General features: G+C 41.9%; 1 protein-coding gene across 1 annotated transcript in view; it reads left to right on the top strand.

The window, feature by feature from the left end:
• Positions 1-733: 733 nt before the first annotated feature.
• CDH7 (cadherin 7) overlaps positions 734-25,056 on the top strand; it is a 114,839-nt gene continuing 90,516 nt past the window's right edge. Inside the window, exons 1-2 of the mRNA XM_035126025.3 lie at positions 734-1,153; positions 12,083-12,496. Of these exons, the coding sequence (XP_034981916.1) occupies positions 12,287-12,496 (210 nt within the window). The 5' untranslated portion in view covers positions 734-1,153; positions 12,083-12,286. The remainder of the gene's footprint in view (positions 1,154-12,082; positions 12,497-25,056) is intronic.

The raw sequence follows: 25,056 nt of genomic DNA, 5'->3' as shown, positions 1-25,056 counted from the left end.
TTACTTACCTCACAGGTTTGTTGTGAGGATACCATATGGAGAGGGAGAACCATGAGTTCCTTGGGAGGAATGGTGGGATATCCATCATCCTCATCACTCACCTCTGTCCATGGATACGGCCAGGATTTATGTTGGGAGGGGGGCAAGGACACTCACCTGTCATCATCTTCTGTCTGGCTCTGTCTAGCAGATTTGGAATGAAATGTCTCAACAACAGTTGCTTTAAATTACTTTCTATTGACCCCCCCCCCAAGTGCTCAGAAAAATCTGCCCAAATCTTTCTGCAAGTTCTGCTTTTAAGTAGTTAAGTATTTTTTTTTAATTTATTTACTTGATTTGAAGGGTGGGGGCAGCTGCCCCTCGGGCCTCTGTCCCCTGAAAAAGTCAATGCATATAGTACTCCAGGCTAGCCAAATCATTTCCCCGTCCCTGAAAGTATTTTATTAATTAATTAAATTGATATACCCCCTTTCATCCCACGGGGCAGCAATAGAAATGCAAGGATGCCATGATAATAAACTAAGGAAGGCGAGACCTCGAGGCCTCCCTCTGCCTAATGAAGAAGGCTGATCCCGGGAGCTCGCTTCCCGGTCTAGAGCCGTCTCCTTGGATCTCTTTCCTTCCAGATGGGCTCCCTAAAACGGATCCCGGGATGGATCGACTTGCACTGCAGCCGCTCGCCCCTCGCATCCCGGGGACTCTCTCCTTGGATCTCTTTCCTCTCTCCATCGCCAGTCGAGGCGCAGGAAGCGCGGCCGCCTCTCCTCTCCAAGCGAGCGGGCGAAGGCAAGGCGCGCGGCGCTCGCGATCGGCCGGGAAAACGGGGCTCTCGCCGCTGAACCGCCGCGCTCGGGCGGACGGCGCCAATTGGGCAGGGCGGGGCGGGGCCCGGCGCCGCAGGAGCACCCCCCTCGCCGCTCATTGGCTCTCGCGGCCTCTCGGCAGGCTCCGATTGGCGGGGAGGGAACCCCCTGTGTCGGCGTCCGCCCGAAGCTAAGCCGCTCGCCTAGGCGAAGCAAGTTCTCGAGCGGAGCCCGGGCACATGGTCGAGAAGAGGCGGCCAGGACTTCGCCGCTCTGGCGCCGGCCCGCTTGGATTAAAGGCTTCTGGCTCGGCGGTTGAGAAGCGAGAGAGACGCGCGGGGATAAAGCAGGTAAGGCTGCAACGTGAGAGCAATTGCAGGGAAAGCGGTGGGTTAATTTCCCCCCCTTCCCCTCCCTCTTCGCATTTTCCTCCTTCGCAAAGCCTTTCTCCCGAGTCCCGGGGCAAAGTCAGCTGCCGCTCTGCGGCTAGACGGGCGGGCATGAGGATTGCGTCCCGAAGTTTGCCTCGCCGATCGCGTCGCTCGCTGGTGGCAAAGACGCTGCCTGGGCGAAGAGGCTTCTCCGGGAGAGATGCTCGATTTCGCCGAGCTTGCAAAAGGTACCCGGAGCGGACTTCTGCTGCCTCTTCCCCTCGCCCTCCCACCGGTCGATGCCACATATAGCAAGATATTATCGCGGGGAACAAACTCCCCACAAGGACCTTTAGAAAGAAAACTGCTCGAGAATGGCTCAGGAGGTAGATTACGTAGGCAGCAGGGACGAAGGCAGCTACTCTTGCAAAAGGAAGCAAGGGAGGGGGCAAAGCTTCTCCCCCCCCCTCCTTATGCAATTTGCTGGAGAGCTAAACTGCTACCGCCTTGCGCTTGTCCTACTGCCTGCTGCTGGTACTGATGCTGTGGACTGGAAGGCTAGTGATGCAGGCAGATCTCCGCGCGTGCCTCTGCCGTCTCCATCCTTTGGAAGCCGGGATGTTTCGCAGTTTTTGCAAAGGTGGAAGTGAGAGCGTGTTTTTAATTAGCATGCAGTTAGTGAGGTTCGCTCTGCGGTGTGTGACTGGCTCCTGCTGACCTCCATCGTTTGCATGTGCGTGCGTGTATCCCCTCCCCCCTTCTTTTCCTCTTTTTTTTGTAAAGTAGATTTGGCTTTTTGCCCTGCTTGCCTAGCTGATCAGACGTCCTGCTGAAGTAAAATGGACATTTTGTCTAATGCTCAGGTCTTCCTTCTGTGATGTCAGGTGAGTCCCTGTTGCCTTCAGGATGACTTTTGTTAGGGATGGGTTTAAGGAAGGGGGGGGGAGAGAGAGAGAGACTGTGCTTGGTGAAGCTTTTTTGATTCCGCAAATGGAATCCTTGATACTTTAATCCTTTTCAGTTGTTGGGAAGAATAGCCCTGTTGGATAGAAAGCGCTTGGAGTCAAAGCAGACTTGAAATGACACTCATGACTTCATGGTTTCCTCCAACAGGACGTATTGTCCTTTCTCTCCCCCTCTCTTCTTTCTTTTGGAAAATAAAATTATTAAGGCTTTGTTGTATATAATTATACCTTGCTAGGATGACACAAGCAGCCAACCACCATCAATTACAACCAAAACACCTCTTGGTAATGATATATAGGCTACTGTAGGCACCCCTCTGACTATATTGTGCTAATTTTGATGGTAGATGAATTTAGGTGTCCTTTCCATTCATGCCTTTTAGTGAAAGTCAGATATGTTCATCTTTTGCAAAAAAAAAAAAAGGACAACAACCTAGTTTTTCTGTTGACATTTGGATTCTGAGATTTTGTGTGAGTGCTAGATATCCTGACGGGTCAGTGGTAGGAAATGGTATTGAGGGGTCTGGTTGTTTTCTGGCAGTCAGAATATGAATTTTAAAGCTGCAGATATATAAATACCAGCAACGATAGATAATAACTGGCATGCCAGTACTCAGGGTGTTTAGCAAAAAAATAACTATAGCTTTCTTTAAAAGTATTTCCCTGCTGTGCTGTCATGATTTACCTTCGAAATCTGTGACTGAAAATGAGCTTTGTCTTCAGTTCAAAACCCCCCAAGTCTAACTTTTAAAGCACCACAAGGTGTGAGTACCCGAGGGAGTACAATGTGTATGGCTTGTGCTGTTCATAAAGAGTAGCAACATTTCAAATAAGTAAATAAATTCAGCTGACAGAAATGGAGCTTAATTGATCAATGTTTTGTTTCGCATTAAAATAAGCTGATAAAGGTTTCCTATGAACAGAAAATACTTGAGATTAGACACAGAAGCAGGACATGGAGATGTATGGATGATGATCTGAACCAGTAAGGATATTCCTATGCGAATACCAAAAGTTTTCAGGCTTTGCTAGAATTACACATGGAAGGCTTAAGCTGGTTGAGATAAGGGGGCGAGGGACACAGCACCATCCAGTGTTTAATAGTGATCATCTTTCTGCAAAAACTTTTAAGGTCTTCAGGGTTAATTGGAGGACATAGTACCTTTCACAAAGTGAAAGATTATAACTAATTAAGTACTGCTTATAGGTCAGGGGTGGTGGTGTTAACAATGGCACTCTTTAAGTCTCCCTGTGCTGATAGAATCACAGTGCTCTGCTTTCCTTGTGTGTAAGAGAGTAACTGCAGAGCATCTGTAGAACTGCAAGACATCCTAGAGTTGGCCATTTTTCCTAAGAAGCATGGTCCCCATTTTGATGTCTTGTTTTCAGTGCCTTAAACCAGCACCCTAGGTCTTTGGTGCATGCATGTGTTTAACCTTTAGAAAAGTCAGCCGCTGGGCAGGGCATATTTGCTATTCCTATAGAAACCCATGTTTATTTCATCCTGAGTCAACATCCTTTGAGTGAAGAAGATTTTTTTTTAATCCCAAAGTATTCAGAAATGTAAGTAGTTAATGGAAGTTGCTTATTTTCAACTTTTAAGTGATCTGGAGTTGAGAAACTCTTAGCACAGCCTAGGATGAAGCAAGAATCCATTGTCTATCTCACAACCAGATATTGCAGTGACATTTTCTTCTCAACCATCTTCATTTGCTTTAGCTGATGAGGTACCATTTGTGCTTCCTTCCCAGACTTATCTTCTGCTTTCTCATGACAGTAAGGCATCAGATGAGCCTTGCTGAGAAGGGGTGCATAAAGATAGGTGGTGTGAATGTGCAGCTATAAGCAGCAATACAGGAGTGCCTCCTCTGGGAACATAGTGGCTTTGCAGGGAGGGAGCTGCCACAAAGTAATCCCTTCTGTATATGGAGATGTCTTAATCTTGACAAGGAAATGAAAACAAAGGCAGAGTTGAATGCTGGATTTGATTCCTGCATCTCTGCTTTAGCTTTAGAAATAGCACAGTAAAACAGACTGTCCTCCCTTTTTCCCCAATGCACATTTGGGGGAATTCTTGAAAATTTGTCCTCAGTGGAAGACAAATGGAAGCATGATAGAAGAGCTCAAACGTCCTGTGTGTGTGTCTTGAAGCAGGCAACACTTTAGTAGGCTATCATTGGATAAAGTGTTCCAAATGATGGAATGGCTTTTTCTTTTTCACCTTGGAAATGATTTCCCTCTCCACTTATCTTCAGAATAAGAAAGAAAGAAAATTAGGGGAATTTGACTGGAATAATGTGCTCATTTCAATATAAAAGGCTCATTTGAAAAAAAAACCTTAGGAAAATGGGTTGGGTTACTCAACTTCATGTTGTAAAATTCAAACACACATCTTAAAAAGTTGTAAAAGCTTCATGCACTTTAGTCCTGTTTCTTGAGTGTTGTATAAAGAGTCATGATCACTGTTTTTTTGTTTTTGTTTTTGTTTTGTATATAGTCCTTACAGAAAACCATGCCATACCCAGAAGTATGCCTTTTCTTTGTTTTGCAAACTTCTCAAGTCCTTTCTTGTGAGTTTGAAGAACCGGGACTTAGTCCGATGTAGCAGGGCCGTATATTTGGACCGGTGCATGCTCCTTGGATGTAGATGCCAGGAAGCACGCCATATGTTTTCACTCCTTTGTGACTATTTAGCCAAGTTTAATAGTTAATACAGGGAACTGAATGCATCTAATCAAGCCAGGTTTAGCTTCAGAGAGCTGTCTCATTAAGGGAACCCTCCTATACTTCTCCCAATAAGACAACTTCTATCTTTGAGAACATCTGGGTCAGCAGTTGTAATATGGATCACAATCTAGTTATAATTGTGGTGTATGCTGTAGCTACCTAGATTCCACTCCCTCCACACCTGGTTAGGGTCCATGAAGCAAAGGTGCATTGAACATGCCTGAAAAATTGAACATTTCTCTTTTAAGGTTGGAGAGGAGTGTGCAGTTATGCTTGAAAGCCCACAGGAGGCGGACTTAGATGTTGTTCCAAAAGCAATTTGGTTTTCCCTTTGGGTTTGTGAAACGGAATGACAAATTGTAAATGCTGTAGCTATAGCTGATCAGCTATCATGGGGCAGACCTTCTGCTTCCACAAGTATTCAAGGGGTCATAGTTCAGACTCTGGGGGTAGCAGTCAATGGTGGAATTATCACAACACACAGAGCATTACTTGATTGAAAGACTGCAGAGTGGTGTGAAGATGAAGGGATAACTCTTGAACTGTTGACCTAGATGGGGTATAATTTTCCACTTGCCATTGTCTGTGCTCCATATCAGGGTTGTTTGCAAGGAAAGTAAGAATCAGGGTTAACAACTGGGCGGTGTGATAATGCTGAGAAGCTAAAGCCATTAAGAAAATGGGAAATAGATGTGAAAGAAGCATTGAGGGCATTAAAAGGCTGCACATGACCTTGCAATGGAGAACGCTTGCCCTGTGGATGACATGGATAAGATATGGAAAGTTCTTAGCGCAGCTGCCTTTCTATGGGTCTGTAAGCTATAACAGGAATGTATTGGCAGTCCTGTTGTGTGGAGGTCAGGAATAGAGGAGAAAAATACTGATTGGGCAAAGCCTCGTGCAGAAGATCAGTCTTCCCCAAAAATGGCAGATCGAGATTTGGGGTGAAGTGGGATTTGTGATGTATATGGAAATGATTAATTTGTGCCTAAAGGTCAGGTAAGGGAGGGAAAAGAACATGCCACTTCCCAAAAGTTTAATTGCGATATAAATGCTGCCCATGTTAATAAACACTGTTAAGCTCACTTATTCGTGACATCTCAGCTAACTGGATTAGAATTGCAATTATTGCTATCATGGTGCTGATCGTATTTGTAGTCAAATATAATAATTAGTATTTTTAAAGGTGAGGAAAATCTTATGCATCTTGTCTAAATCTATGGCCGCTTGCTATAGTTAACTGTTTATAATGACTGCTCATATGAACACTGTGAAGCACAGCTCAGTGCTAAAGGCAGTTTCTTGGAAGTAAGTCCTTGTAACTTCCATGTACCGTAACTGTGTTTGGAGTCACTGTATACGGGCATTATGTTCCATATATTACGGCTGGAATCTTAAAAATCTGTTTACTTGGAAATAGGTTTCATAGTGAGGCTTATTTCCATGTACTTGAGATCAGGTGCAAAAAAAAATAATAAGTGAAACTTTTTTTGCCACTATATTTTAGAATACAATTTCTTTCCCAGTGGGACACTTAAGGTTACATGCAGGTAGCAAGAATTGTTAATTAAAAAACAACCTCAACAGTTTCATAGGCTAGTGATCTAAATATGTGTGTTAAAACATATTGGAGTGGATTTTTAATAGTCACTCATTACTATTATTTTTTTAAAAACATTTTCTGTAAAATATACATGATTACAGTATTCTATCCCAATATAAAACCAAGCACCAGAGAATATGCTTCTCTGTGTTTTTGTATAGAGATTATTGAATTAAAATGCTGAGTTCTTTCACAGTACATGGACTGCAGTGATTAAAAATGAAAATATTTCAGATTAGAGTTAAAAATAGAGTTTTTAATAGAACTTGAGGTTTTTTTTTAAAAAAACCCTTTTGAACTGTTTGATCTTCATTTTATAATTAGATGTTTAACATATACGCTAATTGCAACTGCAAATAATTTTTCCTCCAGCTCTTTTTGCCCGTTCATCAATTGTGCATTCCGAAGACATTCAAGGTTGAGACAAGTGCATTTTAAAACAAAATCTTTGAGTCACTTTCTCCTTCACTTAGTACTTTACTCCTTGAAGCAGAGATGACACAAATGACACCTAAATCGTAGGAGGAAGGTGCAGTCTCTTTATTGCTTTCAGTGGTAGTAATATTAGTTGCTGAAGCTGACAAACACAAGCCTTGAATGTATGCCTTGGCAGTTAAAAGGCCTTTCAGTAATATGAAAGCTGTGATGATATTTAACGACTTTGTACAGTAAATGATCCTGAAACGATGGTTATTCCGACACATACATATAGCACAGTAATGTGTATTTGTGTGTTTATAGCTTTAGTACATACTTCTATATGAAACAGGGGATAAAGTATATTTAATAAATAATTGACTGTTCTGCAAGAATAGAAGGATATTATAAACTCGATATTGCTTCCCCCCCTTTTTTAAGAAGTTTACTACACCGCAGTGTTAAACAGACTGGAAAGGCAAAGAAATAAAAGTAAAGAATTTGTGCAGATATAATAACAGCCATTAAGACGAAAGCAAGTGAACTATCCAGTTGGAAAAATGTGTTGCCACTTAACTGAACAAAAATAATTAGAACAATGAAACATCCTGCTCAACCCATTTGAAAATGGGTAAATAATGAGGGCTTCCTGCAAACGATGCCAGTGTTTTGTAGGCCAGGGTTAGTCACTTGTTTACTTTCTTCAGGTATCCCCCCAAAAAGTCACTCCCTGTGGATCTGACACCAGGTCTGCATAGATGCCCCCTTCCCACGTCTTTCCCAAGACAGCATCTGGCTCAGGGTTCTGGTGGTTTTGTATAACTCTTCTTTCAGATATTTAGCATTGTGCTAAGGGGAGTTATTGATGACCTCTGTTACCATGAAAAGGTCTGCAAAGTTTCTTACTAAGCCATGGTGATAGTATATATGTAATGTGTACACACCATATATTTAAAGCACGTCTAAAACACATGACTCCCCCCCCCCCCGGAATCCTGGGAACCTTAAACTACAGTCAGTGTTCAAAATTAGCCAGACGCATTTTGCAAATGACACGGGTCCACTTGCAACCACGTGGAGATCTCTGGATGCTAGGTTGGCGACGGGGGAAAACAAAATGTCACTTAGAGATGGACCTGAAATATTTTCGTGGAAGCTTGAGTTTGTTTTATTCCGGATTGTTTCATTTGATGTTTTCATGTGTTGTAAACCACTTCGAGATTTGTTTTTTAAAATATAAAGCACTGTGGGAATGAAAATAATAATTGCAGCAACAACAACAACGTCCACTGCAAAACAAACAAACAAAAACAGCGACCAGGCGTTCCATGGTGGCGACCGTAACCCAGGTTTAAGGCACCATTTGGTGATTAGAATTTTACATGAGTTTCTAACACTGACTAGAGTTTCCAGGACTCTTTGGGGGTTTAAATATATAGTGTGTATGAAGCCATGATAATAAACACAGGGCTGCCAGCCAAAACGTTGCGATATTTGTCCCCATGTCCTTTGCAATATATAGTTCAATTTACATCAGAGCCTGATTTCTTTACAGTGCATGTTCCCTGCCAGCCGCCGCCAATAAAGTGAAGCGGTGCTAATGCTTAGCGGAATTATGTCAGGATATGATGTAACAGGGAAACAATGACACGAGGCTGCCATTTCCTTCAGCAGCCCTTCATTTCTCATAGTTCCACAGTGTGTGGCTGTGGGTTAAGCTCTTGACTCTTTGCTGCTTATGGCTGTGCCTTTGGATCATAGTGGCTCTCCAGATGACAATATTCATGCTCTTCTTCAGGATTAGAGGACAGGATAGCAGCAGCTTCTTCTTCTTTCTTTTTTTTTTTTTGTCACAATAAAGGTTACGGCAATCCTGGAGTATAAATGTTTCCTGGGAGCAAGACATTTCAAAGTGCTTTGAAAAGAGGCCCTAACATATTGCAAATGTTTTACTGACATTTCTTATGAAAATTGAGCTGGTATTTTTATCCCTGTTAAATAACAATCTGTTGCCTCTCTGAAGGAAGCTGACAGTTTATCAATATCAGATGGCTACTGCAACTAAGCTGGATCTGTGTGGTTATAATGGTAATGGAAGGATGAAGAAACAGGCACTGTTCAGCCGTTAAACGGTGTCAAGGTTAGGGAAGCTTAATTGTAGTTTGGTAGGATGTCTGGACAAACCATGGCTTATATCAGCCAGCAAACCAAACATGATTTGAAATAGATTTGCAAAAGCGTCTAGAGACCCATCAGGGAAAAGGCGGGGTAGAAATAAGTATAATAAAAACAACAACATGGTTTGTATATTGTGTTTACTATGGTTTGTTATTGTACCTGAATTGACAAACTATAATTGCAACTATAGTTGTGGGTGGCTGTGGGGCAAGGTACCTTATAGAAACAGAACATTGAGCAAATGGGGGGGAGGAAGGCGGAAGTAATAAAAGCAGAAAAGCAACTGTAAATCAAAAATCACAATTTCCCTGTATGCTTGGAAGCTTAACCATAGCTTAATAAACTTTATTAACGCAATCCATAGTTTGTTATGATATCTGAATTGAGTCACCCTCGTTCTTGCACTTTTTAAAGCCATCTCAGCGTTTACCCATGAATTTAGTTGGAAAGAAACGGGGTGACATCTCTTTTGTGTTGAATTGTTAAGTCTTATTTAAAGCTGTGGTTTAATTAAAAACTCCAGGTTGATTTCATCATTCTGTTTAAAAGATAGACACTGCAAGTGAAAGGCCAGACTATTGGCAATCCATGATAGGCTTAACAACTGCCAACTTGCCTCTCTGTTGCTGAATAATTGCCTGAGGTGTTTAGAAGTTGGGGGGTGGGGAGGAGGCATCCAACACGACTCATCATTTGGTGATTGTGATGTTAGTTGTTTCTCAGCTTCAAGTTGCCAACAATCGCTGCAGTTATCATATCAGTAATATAACTTTTGATATCATTTTCATGTTGATCTCCATAACTGGTATATGTATATGTATAAACATTCACACATTTGTGCTGACTGATTGGCTGATGGCGGTTTAATTTTTGGGTGATTCGGTAGAAGCAAAATCTTCACCTAACATTTCTTCCTGCCACACCTGGTATTTTAAGGTTATTGGGATCATTAACCAAATATATGCTCTCTCTCTGCTTTACAGAATGAAGCACTGGTGTTTTAAGTAGGAAGACTTATAAATTGCTACTGCTTAGTTAACATACACAGTCAGGTTGTGGGGTATCACACCAGCCTCTTAAGTAGAGATCTTCTGCTACAAGGAAGTACTATAAAAAGGCATTCAATGGATTCTGTAATAAGAAATGCTTTTATTTGCATTATGGTTCTGGAGTACCTTTTGAAGAGTATTAGAAAGGAGCATCACAGTTGAAAGAACTGAAAGATTGTGTATGGGCAATTCCATTGTTGGGAAGCAAATGCCTCACCTGTTGTTGGGGGCACTGGAGTATCAGCAGCCACACCTGCTTCCTGTGTGACTTCCACAGCTAGAGGAGCAGAACTGGTACTTGCCCCTAAGGCATCCAAATGTGCTAAAATTAAATCAACAGCACCCTGGTTAGGCTTTTGCTTTTTGATACTTTCTGGGCCTGGTCTGGCCTCCCAACTAGCACTTCTTATTTAAGGCAGGGATAGACAACCTGTTGCCCTCTTAACATTGCTGGACTACAGTTCTCATCATCCCTGACCATTGCTTGCTGGGACTGATGGGAATTGGAGTTAAACAGCATCTGGAGAGCATTACTTTGGCTACCTCACTTTGGCTGTCTCTGCCAAAAACAAACAAACAAACAAAACTCTACAATATAATTATTCCACCTGAGAGAAGTTCTAAACATTCAACTCACCATATAGCATAACACTGATATAAAAAATGGAAAATAGGAAAATAAAGAGATCAATGAAAGGAATATGATACCTGCTTTGAGTTAGGTATGAGAAACATATGCAGAGAAAGGGGGCACATTTTATAAGACAAATGGTTGCTTAGGTTACATGTTCCATCCACCTGAAGCCACCATATTTCATTACAGACTATTTGCATATTACAGACATATCACAAACATTGCACAAAGGAGGCATGTGTTGGTTGACTAATTGGTACTAAAGTTGATGGAGCTGTTCCAAGAAAAAGCAAGTGCTTCATTTCTGTATTATATTTTCATGCCACCCTTTCACTCAGTGGTTCACAGGATTGTATGTATCACCCCCCAATCCACCTCCATTTTATTTTATCAACAGTCCAGGGTAGTATTGTAATATAGGCTGAGATATAATGGCAGTCTCAAGGTTGCCCTGTGTTTGTATGTGACTTCAACCAAGGTCCAACATTGTACTGTGTTCTTTAAGAATACAGCACAATGGCAACTAACCAGTGCAATTCACACACTTTATTCTAAATCTTAAATATGTTTACTCAGATGTCAGATCCAGTCCGCTGAAAAAGATTTCTTTGTGATAATGTTTAGGTTTGCAGCTCTTTTTGTAAAACAATAGGATTAGCACCCTGATGCTAAATATTAGTGGCAGAGCATCTGCCTGCGACATTGGTATAACATTACTGTAACATTGCAGGAGCAGCATGTGCTTAGAAATAGTTGAGAGGGTGTCACTACCAATGTGTCCAACCTAGAAAGTACATGTGTCTGGGATGAAATACTCTTGCCTGATGGCAGAGGATTGCAGGCCAAAGAGTCAACTACCCACCCCAAATTACCTTCTTCCAAGTCTCATGCTGCAGGTGCTGGTTTTGACCATTAAAGCCCTAAATGGCTTTGGACCAGGATATCTTAGAAACTGCAGATATCCTGCCATATGAACCTACCTATCATGTTCATGCCTCTTCAGAGGCCCTTCTTCATTGCACCTGCAAAGTGTTAGCTAGAACTGCCAAGGGGCAGTAGAGGCCATTCCTAAATTCAGGACATAATCCCGACAGGCTCTCTGCTAGTAAAAAGAAATACTCTCCACCTTTCTCTTTCTCAAACATAAATACACTTAGTCATTGCTCAATAACAGTAATCAAAGGAAAAATGCACCCAGAATGCCAAAATATTGCATCTCGCTTCCTTTTGATGGGCGAAATGTAAAGTACAAGTTGTAGCAAATGAAAGCTGAAAGAAATGTAATTTACCAAGAAATAATTCTGACAACAGTTCTTTTCTGTTTTTCCTTTATAGGTGCTTCGTACACCATTTCTCTTGTGAAGGCTATTCAGTAGTGGAGACCTTTTTTAATCGAACACTCCACAAATTATTATCTCTGGACTCCCAGCTGACATCCTGCTGGAGGCTACAGCTACTAAGCCAACTGGAACTGTGCCCACTCTCTCTTGTCAAGGTTTTTTATTTTTTATTTTCCTCACACAGGGAGAAGAAGAAAAAATGAAGTTTGGCAAGGTGGAGTTCTGCCATTTTTTGCAGATAATAGCTCTTTTCCTCTGTCTTTCTGGGATGAGTCAAACAGAACTCCCTAGATCCAGGTCAAAGCCCTATTTCCAATCTGGGAGATCACGAACCAAACGCAGCTGGGTGTGGAATCAGTTCTTCGTGCTGGAGGAATACATGGGAAATGATCCCCTCTATGTAGGAAAGGTAGGAGATCTGATCAAATGTCCTTGGAAGGAAGATTCATTTATTTCAGAAGACTTGGGCCTTATGCTACAAATCCCTCAAGTGTGTGATTCTTGTTTGTTGCTACCTTTCCATTTTCCCTCAGACTGGTAGACATGTGTAAAGTCTTCAGCCCCATTGGTACCTCTGGCCCTACTGTTAGTAACCATGACAGTGACACCGGGCCTTTTGTGAAATATCCTCAGACCCTTGACCAGTGGGATCAGGAAAGCAATTGCAAGGGTTTGTGGGCCTTAATGGAAGATAAATGTGTGTGGCTTGAGCAGAAACTGTCTCCAAAGGTCTTACGTTTCCCAAAGTGCCGCTTTCAAACCCTGACCTGGAAGATAAAATTACATTTGCTTGGTTACCTCTGGCCTTCTATACTAATCTGCCTCTAAGCTTTCTGAAACCTCCCCTTGGGAGGAATTGAACTATAGTTAAACTGTGGAATTCACTTCCAGACGATGTGGTGATGACCACCAATTTAGATGGCTTTAAAGGGGGATGTTCAGTGCAATCATATACAGAGGTGTCACGGAATTAATGTTGAATTAAGGATCCCAGTCTTAAACAATGTAATATGAAAGAATCAGAGAGGAAAAACATCAGAAGTTAGATTTCTTAGTACATAAAGATATAGATTCAGTTTTGTAATAAGAATTCTTTATTTCCAGAAATGAGGCTGTTTAGATAATCGAGATTCCCTAAAGCAGGAGGTTACTTATATTAATGGAGGATAGAGTTACTAGACACAATGGCTGTATGATTCCTCCAGGATAAGAAGCAGTACTAGTGGTTAGGGAAGAACAATGAGGCAGACCCTTCTAATGGGCTTCCCAGGTGAATCTAGTTAGCTCCTGAGGGAGCCAGGATACTGGACTAAATAGGCAGGCTTCTTCTTATGTTCTTATATTTAAGGAATAACAGATTGTTTAAATAACTGTTTTACAACTGTTAGATTTTCGAGCATTTGCCTTTTTTTTATGGAATTAACCTTTTTGGATAGCACTTTAAGGAACATCACTGGATAAAGTAATAGATGCAAGGACCAGAGTTCCATCCTCATGTCTTTCCCCCATGTTGTGCAATTGAATAACATCATTTAATTTATTTGCTTTGAACTGAATATTGGTAAGAATCCTTCTGAAGAAATGAGCTTGGTATTTCAGTAGTTTCCAATTAATTGCTTCACGTCACATTTGCACAGCACCACTTTCTCTCCCCCCCCCCCCGGCCATGGATCTTTGATGTTGTCCACAAACTTCTTGCTGTTTCTGGGATACTTATTCCATTTCCACAGTTCACACATTACCTGAGGATCCATTTAGTTCTCCCATACCAAACCATAGTATAAGAAGGCTTTCTCCAAGGTTCAGCCCTCCAGATGTTGAACTTCCATCATCCTTGACCGTTGGCCATGCTGGCTAGTGCAGATGGGGGTTGGAGTCCATCAGCATATGAGGGGGCACCCTGTTGGGGAAGGCATGAGCTGAGCTCTCCATGAATGCACACACGACTTCTTGGCAGCCTTTGTTGTTCCTGCAATCACAGTAGCTTAAAAAAAAGGAGGAACTGTGGCAGGTATATTGCATTATGAACCAGCTTTTAGCTTGAGTAGGGAATGAAGCATTTAATTGCTGAGCTCATTTGGCTGATTGCACATACATTGGCAATATTGAGGAAGGGGTAGGTGACTTGGAAGCAGACAAGCTGCAAATGTTTGTTGTTATTGTAGAGTATGCTGGGTGAAAATGGATTACTTTGTGCTTTTTTTTGTTCTACAGTGGGGATTGTTTGGCATACAAATAATAGCAAATGGCACTCTAGGATTCTGTGCATGTGTGTCTGAAGCTGAAGGAGAAATATCACACACTGTTATATTATTTGAGAAATACTGTAATTAAAGTCTGTATGGAAATGCATGTACACAGGCAGGCTGAGCTAAAGATGTGCATGCAACCATATTATGGGAATTTCCATATTTTGTTTGACTGCTTAACCATGCAACACTAATGTTCTTTAATTTATTTGCTTTGGACAGAATACTGATAAGAATTCTCCTGAAGCAATGAGCTCGGCATTTCAATAGCTCCCAGTTTCATCCAGAATTTCTAAAGTAAAACATGGAACCTAAAACGGACAGATTACCTTCTTACCTGCCTCCCTTTGAATCCAAAGTTCCCATATTCAGATCAGTGGCAGGGTAATAAGTCTGTTCACAACGGTGTGATGTGCTCAAGCTGCAAATATCAGATTCACTTCCAGATCTGGATTATATAGTTATCATATGCTTGGGTAGCTCAGTTGCTTATGGGTTTGAGCCCCACATTGGGCAAAATATTCTGGCATTATAGGAGGTTCGGCTAGAGGAGCCTTGTGGTCCCTTTCAACCCTACAATTCTATCATTATATAATCTGTAAGTAAATATAAGTCCAGAATGGTGGGCTTGGTCCAAATCGAAAGGCCATTCTTAGGTTCAGCACCTTGCTTAGCAAAGTTTCAATAGTTGTGAAGGACGTAGAATAATCTCTGCACATTGGTTATGATTATGCTAACTTCAGCTTCCCAAACTGATTTTTGGCGTCCAGCAACTGTGAAATCCTATCTTTGCAAATAGGATTTGCACATAGGTACCTAGGACTTTGTTAGCTCTCCCTCCTGATCAGAATCTAGTGTTCCATCCAAAGCTTCATCATAATGAGACACGTGTGGCAAACACTGTTTCTCTTTACTTTGATTTTATGCATCTTTTCTTCCCAAGGTAACCAGCGCCAGGCAGAGTTCTCATCAAGACAACAGTTCAGATACTAATCCCCCACCCACCCAGCCACACCTTTCATAGCTCTAAAGTGCTTCCAGGCCTCTGACAATACACTGTGCTCTAGACCATCACTTTCCCTGTAAGGCTTATGGTGTACCTTTTCCAAAGACTTTGATTGTGATGGAATATACTATCCCTGATTTGCTGTCGTAGCTCTGTTCTGTAGTCCTTTAGTGACAGACTGACAAAAGACAGTGGGGAAGGAATAGGAGAGATATGGAGATGGAGTCTGGATAGTATGTGTGTGCATGTGTATAGACCCCCCCCCCCCCAAAAAAAACACTGCAAGTCTCTATTTATTTGAGCAAGGGAAATTGATAAAAATAGCATTTAGAATGACTGATCGTTATTAAGTGCAACTGATTGTTAAATGCAAGTGATTAAAATTGCCCTTAATGAGATGATTATAGATGAAAACAAACAGCTATTCCCTGGTCTTCTTATTACGAATCTATCTCTCTAAGTAGAAGAAAGGATTCATCTTAAAAAAAAGAAACTCTTTTTCCTATCCCCAGATACACAGAATCTCTGTTACCGGTTTTGCAGATCACTGACAGGTCCATCCTAACCAGATGTTTCTGATGAGATCGTACAAGGAACCCAGGAAGGAGTTGTGTTGTACAGGATCCCATTGTGGTTATTGTTAGAACATGGCCGACTCCACCAAGTTTTGAAGAAATGCCTCTTTTAAAGAATACCATTTATGCAGCCACATTAAGATATACTTTATGAAGAAGGACTTTAGCTGTCAGTAGTGAATGAAAGTCAGAACTAAATAAATCCCTGGGTGAAATCAGAATGAAAGCACCAGGCCTATTATGATTATTGTTATTATTAATTACTGGCCCTTCACCCTAAGGTCCCAGGGCAGCTTACAGCATTGACAGTTTTGCGTGTTGAGGTACCAATACATCTCCCCAATAACTCACCATAGCTGCCAAGTTTTCCCTTTTCTCGCGAGGAAGCCTATTCAGCATAAGGGAATTTCCCTTAAAAAAAGGGAGAACTTGGCAGCTATGTAACTCACACATCACTCAGAATTTAAATTTAAGGTTTTTGGCATTGATTTGGCCACAACTTTATTTAAATACAACTAATGTGAGTGGTTGCTTAGGCATTGGTTCCCGCCATCTGTCCCCTGCCTGGGACTGATCTGACTCCCGCTAGCGTACTAGGGAAGCCAGTATAGGTGAGCACCCTCTGAGAGAGGACGGGGCAGGGAGCCACACCCTTCACCTCTCCCTCAGATGCTCCCCGAGGCTCATGCGTGGTCCTAGCCCCTAACGGGGGTACGGACAAACATGTGGAGCCCCAGGATTCCTTTAACAGAATACCCCTAAAGGCAGCAGCAATTTTGAGGGGCAGGCCCAGCCAAATCCTTACCCTTCCACCATCCAATTTGAACCAATGCCTAACCGCAACCTTACAAGTTGTGACAATTTGCTATGCAGTAGGCAAAAACCACAGGGCACCAGCCAATCAGCCAAGTGGACAAAATTCCTACCAGGCCCCTGCTCCAAAACAGGCGACCCCATGACAGGCATAGCAATGCCAAGCACAAAGAACTCCAAAAAATAGGGAGGGTGGGTGGGAGATCCGTTGTAAGCAGCAAAAGTGAAATGCAAACTGCCTGCTATGAATATATAAGGCACTAGCTGGCCATGCCACGCGTTGCTGTGGCATTGTTTGTTAAATGGCGGGTCAGAGTCCCCCTTCAGATTCCCCAGACCGTCAGAGTCTCCCCTGTGTTATGTTTAGATAGGGGGATACCTGTGTCTCCCTACACTCTGTAGCGACCCATCCCAGGGAAGGTCTTAGTTATCCCTGTCACCTATTGACAGACACCCCCCCATCCCAATCAGGGAAGGACTTACCTATCCATGTCCTCCATTTTGACCCTGGTCCCTGGGGGCGGTAGGATGTCCCCAGGAGACATCGGGATCAGAGGAGGTGGAATCCGTGGGGTGGGGTGTGTGGAGTGGGCTTGTTCGGGGTGGGAGGAGGTAGTGGGAGGTGGCGGAATCGGTGGGGGCGCGATCTGTGGGGTGTGTGTGTGTGGAGTGGGCTTGGTCGGGGGGGGAGGGGGTTGCTGGTACGTGATCTCCTGGGTGGGCGCGGGTCCCTGGGGAGCAGCCTGGTTTCGGATGTGCGATCTCCAAGGTGGGCTTGGTTCCCTGGTCTCCGAGCGGTTTGCTCTCTGTTGGAGGCGTGGTCTCTAGGGAGTGAGGGATTGTGGGAGTATGTTTGTCCGTTGTTCATTGAGTGTCCACTGGAGGGTGCAGTTTTTGGACCACAAATCCAGGGTTTATACCTGTCTTATGTGTGTCAGCTGGTCTGTGTAAATGCATGATGACCTGCTCACATGTGAGTTTGAGGTTGTGGCCAAATTTCAGGACGATCGGGTAAGTGTGGGAGAAAAGTGGGGAATAACACACATGCGCCTTCACCATTTTTATATATATAGATGGCTGTCAATCAATCACTTGCAACATCACAGTTTCCCCAGCAACAGCAATCACTCGTGTGGCCATCCAAACTGACCCACCCCATAAGCCCGGGGATGTCTTGTTAACCCTTCTGCAACCCGAGCTCTCCTTAAGGGGAGAACTAGCTTTGTTAAAAACAGTTTTAAACAACTTACAATCACCAAAATTAAAGTGATCCCAAATATATCCTCAAGTGTCAAAAGCCAGGGTAAAGAGGTGTGTCTTCAGCATTTGCAGGAAGCTGTATAATGAAGATGCAAGACACATCTCTGTGGGGTGGGAGTCTCATAACTTACGGGCTGTCACAGAAAATGCCCTCTATTGGGCTGCCAGCCCCTGAACCTCAGGGCAGAGGAACTACCAAGAGGGCCCTGCTGTCAATCTTAGCACCCAAGCGGATCTATAGGGGAGGATCTGGCCATTCAGATATTTGGGGCCTGTGTTGCATAGGATCTTAAATACTATTGTGAGCACTAATGTGACATGAACTGGCAACCAGTTGCAGCTGATTTAAACCAGGGGTTATGTATAGGACACACACACACACTGTGGCTCATCAGCCTGTTAATTTGCAAGAACAAAGGAAACCTCAGGTAGAGTGGCCATGTCATCTCTGTCTAAAAGGACCATACCTGGTGAACCAACCAGAGCTGAAAAAGGCACTGCTAGCCACTGAGGTCACCTGGGCCTCTAGCAACAAAGATGGATGCTGAAGCACTCCCAGATTACGACCCTGCTCTTTCAGCGGGTGTACAACCCCATACAAAACAGGCAATGGACCAACATCCTGGATTCAGGAACCATTCACCCATAGTTCTTTGCTATTGCCAAGAATCAAAGTCAGTTTATGGGTCGTCATCCAGCTCACCACCGAGTCCAGGCATTGGTCCAGCGTTTGCATGGTCTCTACTGAATCACATCAGTTGCGGAGAAATAGAGGAGATTATCGGCATGCTGATGACACTTCGACACAAATCTCCTAATAACTGAGCCCAATGGCTTCATGTGGGTGTTAAACAGCACTGGGGACAAGATGGTACCCTGTAGCACAACTGCTAGAGGGCCAAAAGACAATCATCCAATGTTATTTACTGAAACCGACCCCAGAGATAGGATTGGAGCCACTGTAAAACCAGGCTTCCAATACTCACCCTGCTCAGAAGGATACCTTGATGAAGCCACTGAAAGATCAAGTAAACATAACTGGGTCATACTCACCCTATTTTTATTCTGATAAAGGGTGAGTAAAGTGGTATTTCGGTTTAAGAACAGCCCTGTTTACGAACTATTCGGTTTACGAACTCTGCAAAACTGGAAGTAGTGTCCCGGCTTGTGAACTTTACATCGGTCTAAGAATGGAATCCGAACAGTGGAAGGGTACCGGTGCCGTGGGAGGCCTCATTAGGGAAAGCGCGCCTCGGTTTAAGAACGGTTTTGGTTTAATAACGGACTTCTGGAACAGATTAAGTTTGTAAACCAAGGTATCACTGTATGTAGGAGAGAAGAGGAGTGGGGTATCTCTACTGCTTGCAGAAAATACTGTAAGTGGATATGCAAAGGAGTGTTGAAGGGGAGCACGCAGTGTGCGAGAAGTCCAAAAGATAGCTTTGAAACAGAAGTTCAAAGGAGCAGGTTTTGTGAAGTGTTGTATAGAGATGGGGCAGAAATTCAATTTTGTTTGCATTTTAATGGGAAGCTTCTCAAATTTGCGCTTCTCAAAACCAGCAAGCTATCTTTTTATATTTGTGCTTTTATGAATTTTGTGATGCAGTTCTCAAGCTGAAACAGTGTGTGCAAAAATGCATGCATTAGTGAAAGCAATGCACAAATTTTTTCCATGAGTTTTTCAGCAAAATTCACAAGCTGCTGCAGGAATATAGAGAACTGAATTTAAGATAGAAACAGAAAAGTTAGAAACATAGAGAACGAAAATGGACAGATTGGTGCATACCTAGCTGTGTGTGTGAATTTTACATACTCTTTTGAACTAACAAGCTGTTACCTTTAGTTGTATTATATTTATTTTTAATAATGATTTACGTTAAGCGGAACAGCAATAACCTGCTTCATCATTCTCTTTTGCTAGAAAAAGATGTATTAATTAATCAACAACATATTTAGATGAAACATTACAAAGCTTAGTTGACTTTCACCATCCTTCATACTCGTGTATCAAGCAGTAATGTACTAATATTCCTCTAATGATATTGATTTACTTGGCCTTCATATCAGTTGTGTGTTGGAGGCCATTCATTTTTTCATTTTTCACATGTGGGGTTGAAGCTGAGAGGTCAAGTCCTAAAGCAACTTCGCTGAGCCCATGGCTGCAGTAGGATTTAACATTCTCTGATAGGAAATCCGGTGCACTTTCTGCTGATTCATAGGAGATTTTAGCGGAGGGTTTTATTCCACTGAGGCAAGAAAAAAGCATGACAGAGCTCCAATTGCTAGTTTTCTTTTCTCTCCCTCTTTTTTCATTTTAAAAATATTTATTAATATTTAATTAATTTAATTAATAAATATTTATTAATTTTTAAAATACAACCACAAAAAATCAAGATGAACAAACCAATAAAAGAAAAAAAATCATAACTGTGACTGAGTGAGGAATAGAAGTGGTTTACATCATCATCTTCATCTCCAATATTAAGAAATAAATGTCTTCTTTCTGGGTGATTGTTAGCATTCACTTCAATAAACTCATATCATTTTATATATAATCAGGTGTCTGCATCCCTCTCCCTACAAACCCCTGTTTTTCCACGAACTTTTCCATTACGGATGAAACCTATTTCTGTTAAGATTCTTTACCATTAATATTTAGTTTGCTCTGATAAAAGGATGATAAATGAAAGCACTAAGACTCTGACCCTAATTATTTATGGGTTTTCTTGTATTGGAGTCATTTTTTAAATAAAAAAACAGTACAAATCACACACCTGTCTTGCATTCTAATTATAATATTAAAGACCCAGGGTGCGCTTTTACATAGAATCAGGTGCTATTGCTATAAACATTCAGTTAAATGTATTCATAATTTCTGCTCACATAGAAAACATCTGTTTTACCTAGAAAGCACCACTTTTTTCCAGGTGGGAAAAAGCAGACACTACTACTTGCTTAATGTAACAGTTGCTTAATCTTTATTTTGTACAATCTCTAGGGTTTGGAGATAGGGGCTACTCGGTGTACCCATGGAAGAGACATTTGATTTACTTCTGAGAACAATACCGGTAGAATTTGTTCTAAAAAATCCATGACCAGCTCAGTAGAAGCTATTCTGAGCAGCCACTCAGTGCCGCTTTAATAAAGCTACGGTCCTGTTGATCTGCTGCTTAGCTTGGAGTGGGAAGCAGCCAGTGCAAAATCTTATTGCAATCTCATTGTGGCCAATTCATGCAAGATGCCTCCTTCTGCAACTGAATTGGTTGTGACCATCTCTAGCTGTCCTTGTATGAAGACATGGTGATACATGATTCACGTAATTGTTAATACTATCAGCACCACAGCCTTAAAAAAAAAAAACGAAACGAAAACACGTTCCTAGGAAACACCACAGATTGTTGGTATGGAGTCAACTTGAGCTCGTTTTGAGATTGGATGAAGTGTCAGTTTTCCTGGTGAGGGAAGAAGGATTATTTTGGGATCCTTTGAATCTGGAGAGGACTTGCACCCACTTTTTGTGTTCCAGCATCGGTGTACTGTACACTAAAGTGTGTGTTTGTGTATATGAGCATGCTTGCCTCTCCTTTCCCCCATTGCCCTCCGATAAGTAACAGCAACAGTCTGAAGCTGAGAGCTTGCTTCTGTTCATTTTGCAGGGGTCTGCACCATGACTTCACACAGATGCTCTCCATCTTTCGGAGAATGAAAGTGGTGCTAGCATGCCGATTCCTTCATATGTTGCTGGCGTGTTAGTGTACACAGATGCCGGAAAGCCTGAAGAGGGTTATTGTCACGCTTGGGGAATTCATTACGTATTTTGCGAGAACAAATGAAACCTATGACAAAATGTTTCAGTTCATCCTCACCTCCTTAGAGGAGTGCTTTTGCTCCAAGCTTCATCCAGCCTGGGACAGGAACCAGTTCAGGCTTCAGATGAAGAGGGAAGTTTCAGGAAAGGGAAAACAACCATTTTCTCTCTGCCCTCCCACTTTCCCCTGCTTAGATACATAGTGCCAGATGGCACAAGTTTGGTTCTAGCTGTCACTTATAAAACTTGTGTGTTTCATAGCTATATAGTGTGGCTGGGAGTGGCTGATTCTGGAAATTCAGGATGGGAAATGATTACCTTTTCCTTGCCTTCCTCCATCTCTGTATAGTTAAGGAAGACTTTTTTGACTGCATGATATGCACCCCCCCCAAACCTAGTCCTCCCTCCTCATGAATACTTTAGCATAAGCTCTTAGGCACTTGAGTAGACTAGTTTCCTCTAAGCACCCCTGCCAAACACTCACGTTCTTCCTCCACTCTTACTGACACCTCCGTTTTTCACACATATCCAAGTAGCTGACCTGTCTTTACTGGGCAGGGTTTGGGGGATTTAAGATTTTTTCTTCTTCTAAAAACACATATATACCTAGGGAGCCCCCTGACTATGCAAGAACCATTGCATTATTTTTGGATAGCTCCATTTTGCTTCCAAACTGATTGGCGCTCAACCACCCGAGTCTGCTATTAGAGGGAATGAGAGAAATCAATACGCTTTTTGTTGTAGTGTCATTCTAAGGATGTTTCAAGTGAGCTCACACATCTGGAACCTGTAATTAAAATGCAATTATAAAAGTGTGTGTCATGTGAGGAGAATGACACACAGAGAGAGAGAGAGAGAGAGAAGAGAGAGAGTAGGATTGCCAGACTCAATAGTGGACAGGACTCCTGTGCCTTTAATTGCCCTGCCCTCTTTTGAGTCTGGAAACCTTAAAGAGAAACCAGCAGACCCTTTGTTTAATTTCCAAGCAAAGGGTCTGCTGGATTCTCTTTAAGGTTTCCAGACTCAAAAGAGAGCAGGGCAATTAAAGGCACAGAAGTCCTGTCCACTATTGAGTCTGGCAACCCTAAGAGAGAGAGAGAGTCTATAACATATGATATATGAGGATATGTTCAGTGTTATTATATTACATGAAGCATTTTCATATATGTCTGGTATGTTTGGTAGTTTTACAAATGTATACCATACTTTAATGGAATGACATTCTCTCTGATTCCATACTATGTTTTATATATTATACTAGGTTTTATATATTATTTTTTCCTTTGAATTAATTGGTGCACCTTTTTGGATACACATTGTGATGTAGTCTTTGTAATATAGACAGAAAGTTGAATCCACCTAAGTCATGTTTAGAGTAAACCACTTGAAATCAATGGGCACCATGAACTTAGGTCCATTCATTTTAGTGAGATGATTTTGTTGGACCCATATTGCATTACTTGAGTTGAGGGTTTGGTTGGCTTTGTACAAGTAACATTTTCACAGCCACAGGGCTTGGTTTGTAATCCAAAACTGGTATGCTCACATTGGAGAAAGCTTTTGTGCACAATAAGTGCTTTGTTTCTTGTTTTCCCACTGCCAAAGATCCAAGCTGTTCTTCAGTTTTAAAAGAAGTATCATTTGGCAGTGAAAAATGCTACACTGTTATTTAAAAAAAAAAAAACCAAATTGATTTGTCTGTACACATGATTGTTTTCTGAATACACAGATCACTTTTTAGATGGCTTCTGTAGCATGGAAATCTTAATTAATGCAATTGCAGGACTGACCTTACTGAACTGTAAGGAAATGAGTGCTAATGGCTATAAGCATTTTGTACATTTGAAATGAGTTATGTATGCTTAAATGTAGGAATGCTTAGGATACACTTAATAGTAATTAGACATCAGTGAAATACAGTGTGGAGTGAGTAGGTTATTAAAGCATTTCTGTTCTCTTCCTACACAAAGTCTGGTTGACTTCAGTAGGGCTTAGTTTATGTATTAGATTAGTAGGTTTACTGCTTCCGTGTATTACCAGTATAGGTTTCTGGTGAATGGGCTCAGTACTAAAATAGTTATTCACATAAATACATGAAGATAGAATGTGTGTGTGTGTGTGTGTGTGTGTGTGTGTGTGTGTGTCTGTCTGTCTGTCTGTCTGTCTGCCTGTCTGCCTGTCTGTCTCTGTGTGTGTTTACACACACACACACACATCAAGCTTACCAACAGAACTGCTGAAAATTTCACTAGGAAACACCACCATATTCTAATATGCATATCTTAACCAGATAATTTTGTGGACTCCTCCAGACTTTCTGAATACCAGGCATAGGTCGCCACTTTAAAGCGCTGTGTCTGAGCACTTTTTTCCACTGGCACTTCCCCAGGGATAATCTACACTTTACTGCTAAACTGGAGCAAATGTCAATCCACAGAAAACCCAATTTGCCATCTCTTCCAATTTAATGTTAAATAAGGGATTTCATAGGGAAAGTGCTGGGGCCAAAAAAAAAAAGCCCTTGGAACACCATGGATCTGTGCCTAGAAAGTGTGGGGGAAAGGCTAATTGTGGTTGACTCCTATATCACAATTGAGCCTGACTAGTGAGAAAACAGTAGAAAAAGTGGAAAGTGATCTTAACCAAATAGCATGCTGCTGTCCTTCATTAACTATTAACGCTTCCAATTCAGAGGATTTCAATAGGATGCAGTACAACTTAACTAGTTGGATTGGCCTCTGACCATGGCTTTTATGTGCATTTTCCTAAAAAAAAACCAAAAAAAACCAAATGGGATATCAAAATACAGCCATATGTCATGGCAAGAAGCGCTAATGGGCTTCAGAATGCGATTCATGTCTCTGGAAAATTATACAATGATTAACAGAAGGAGGTTGGGGTAAGTATCACAGCTGGATCATTAAGATGAGAAGTATAAAGTTTGTAATTAAAAAAAAGGATGAAGAGCAGCGTTAAAAATGTTTGTGTTCTGTCACCTGCAAGGTGTTCTTCAGTATGACAGAATATATTTGCAGTGATTTTATGGAGAGCCATCAAGCAGAAGAACAAGTTAAAAAAATATTGTGGTTTCTCCTCGCATAGTCACTTGAAAACATAAACCTTGGAACGCCAGTTTCTTTGGAGAATTTTGAACACAATTCTGTTCCTTTTTAGATCTTTGGGGTAGATAGATCTAAATGGACTGCAGCACTGCTCACAGATCATAAAGGGGAAATCTAGCCCTCGTTGTAATATGAG

This window comes from Zootoca vivipara, chromosome 8 (genome assembly GCF_965207765.1).
Source record: "Zootoca vivipara chromosome 8, rZooViv2.hap1.1, whole genome shotgun sequence".
In the NCBI taxonomy this organism is placed as follows: domain Eukaryota; kingdom Metazoa; phylum Chordata; class Lepidosauria; order Squamata; family Lacertidae; genus Zootoca; species Zootoca vivipara.
This window is presented reverse-complemented; position numbering and strand designations above follow the sequence as displayed.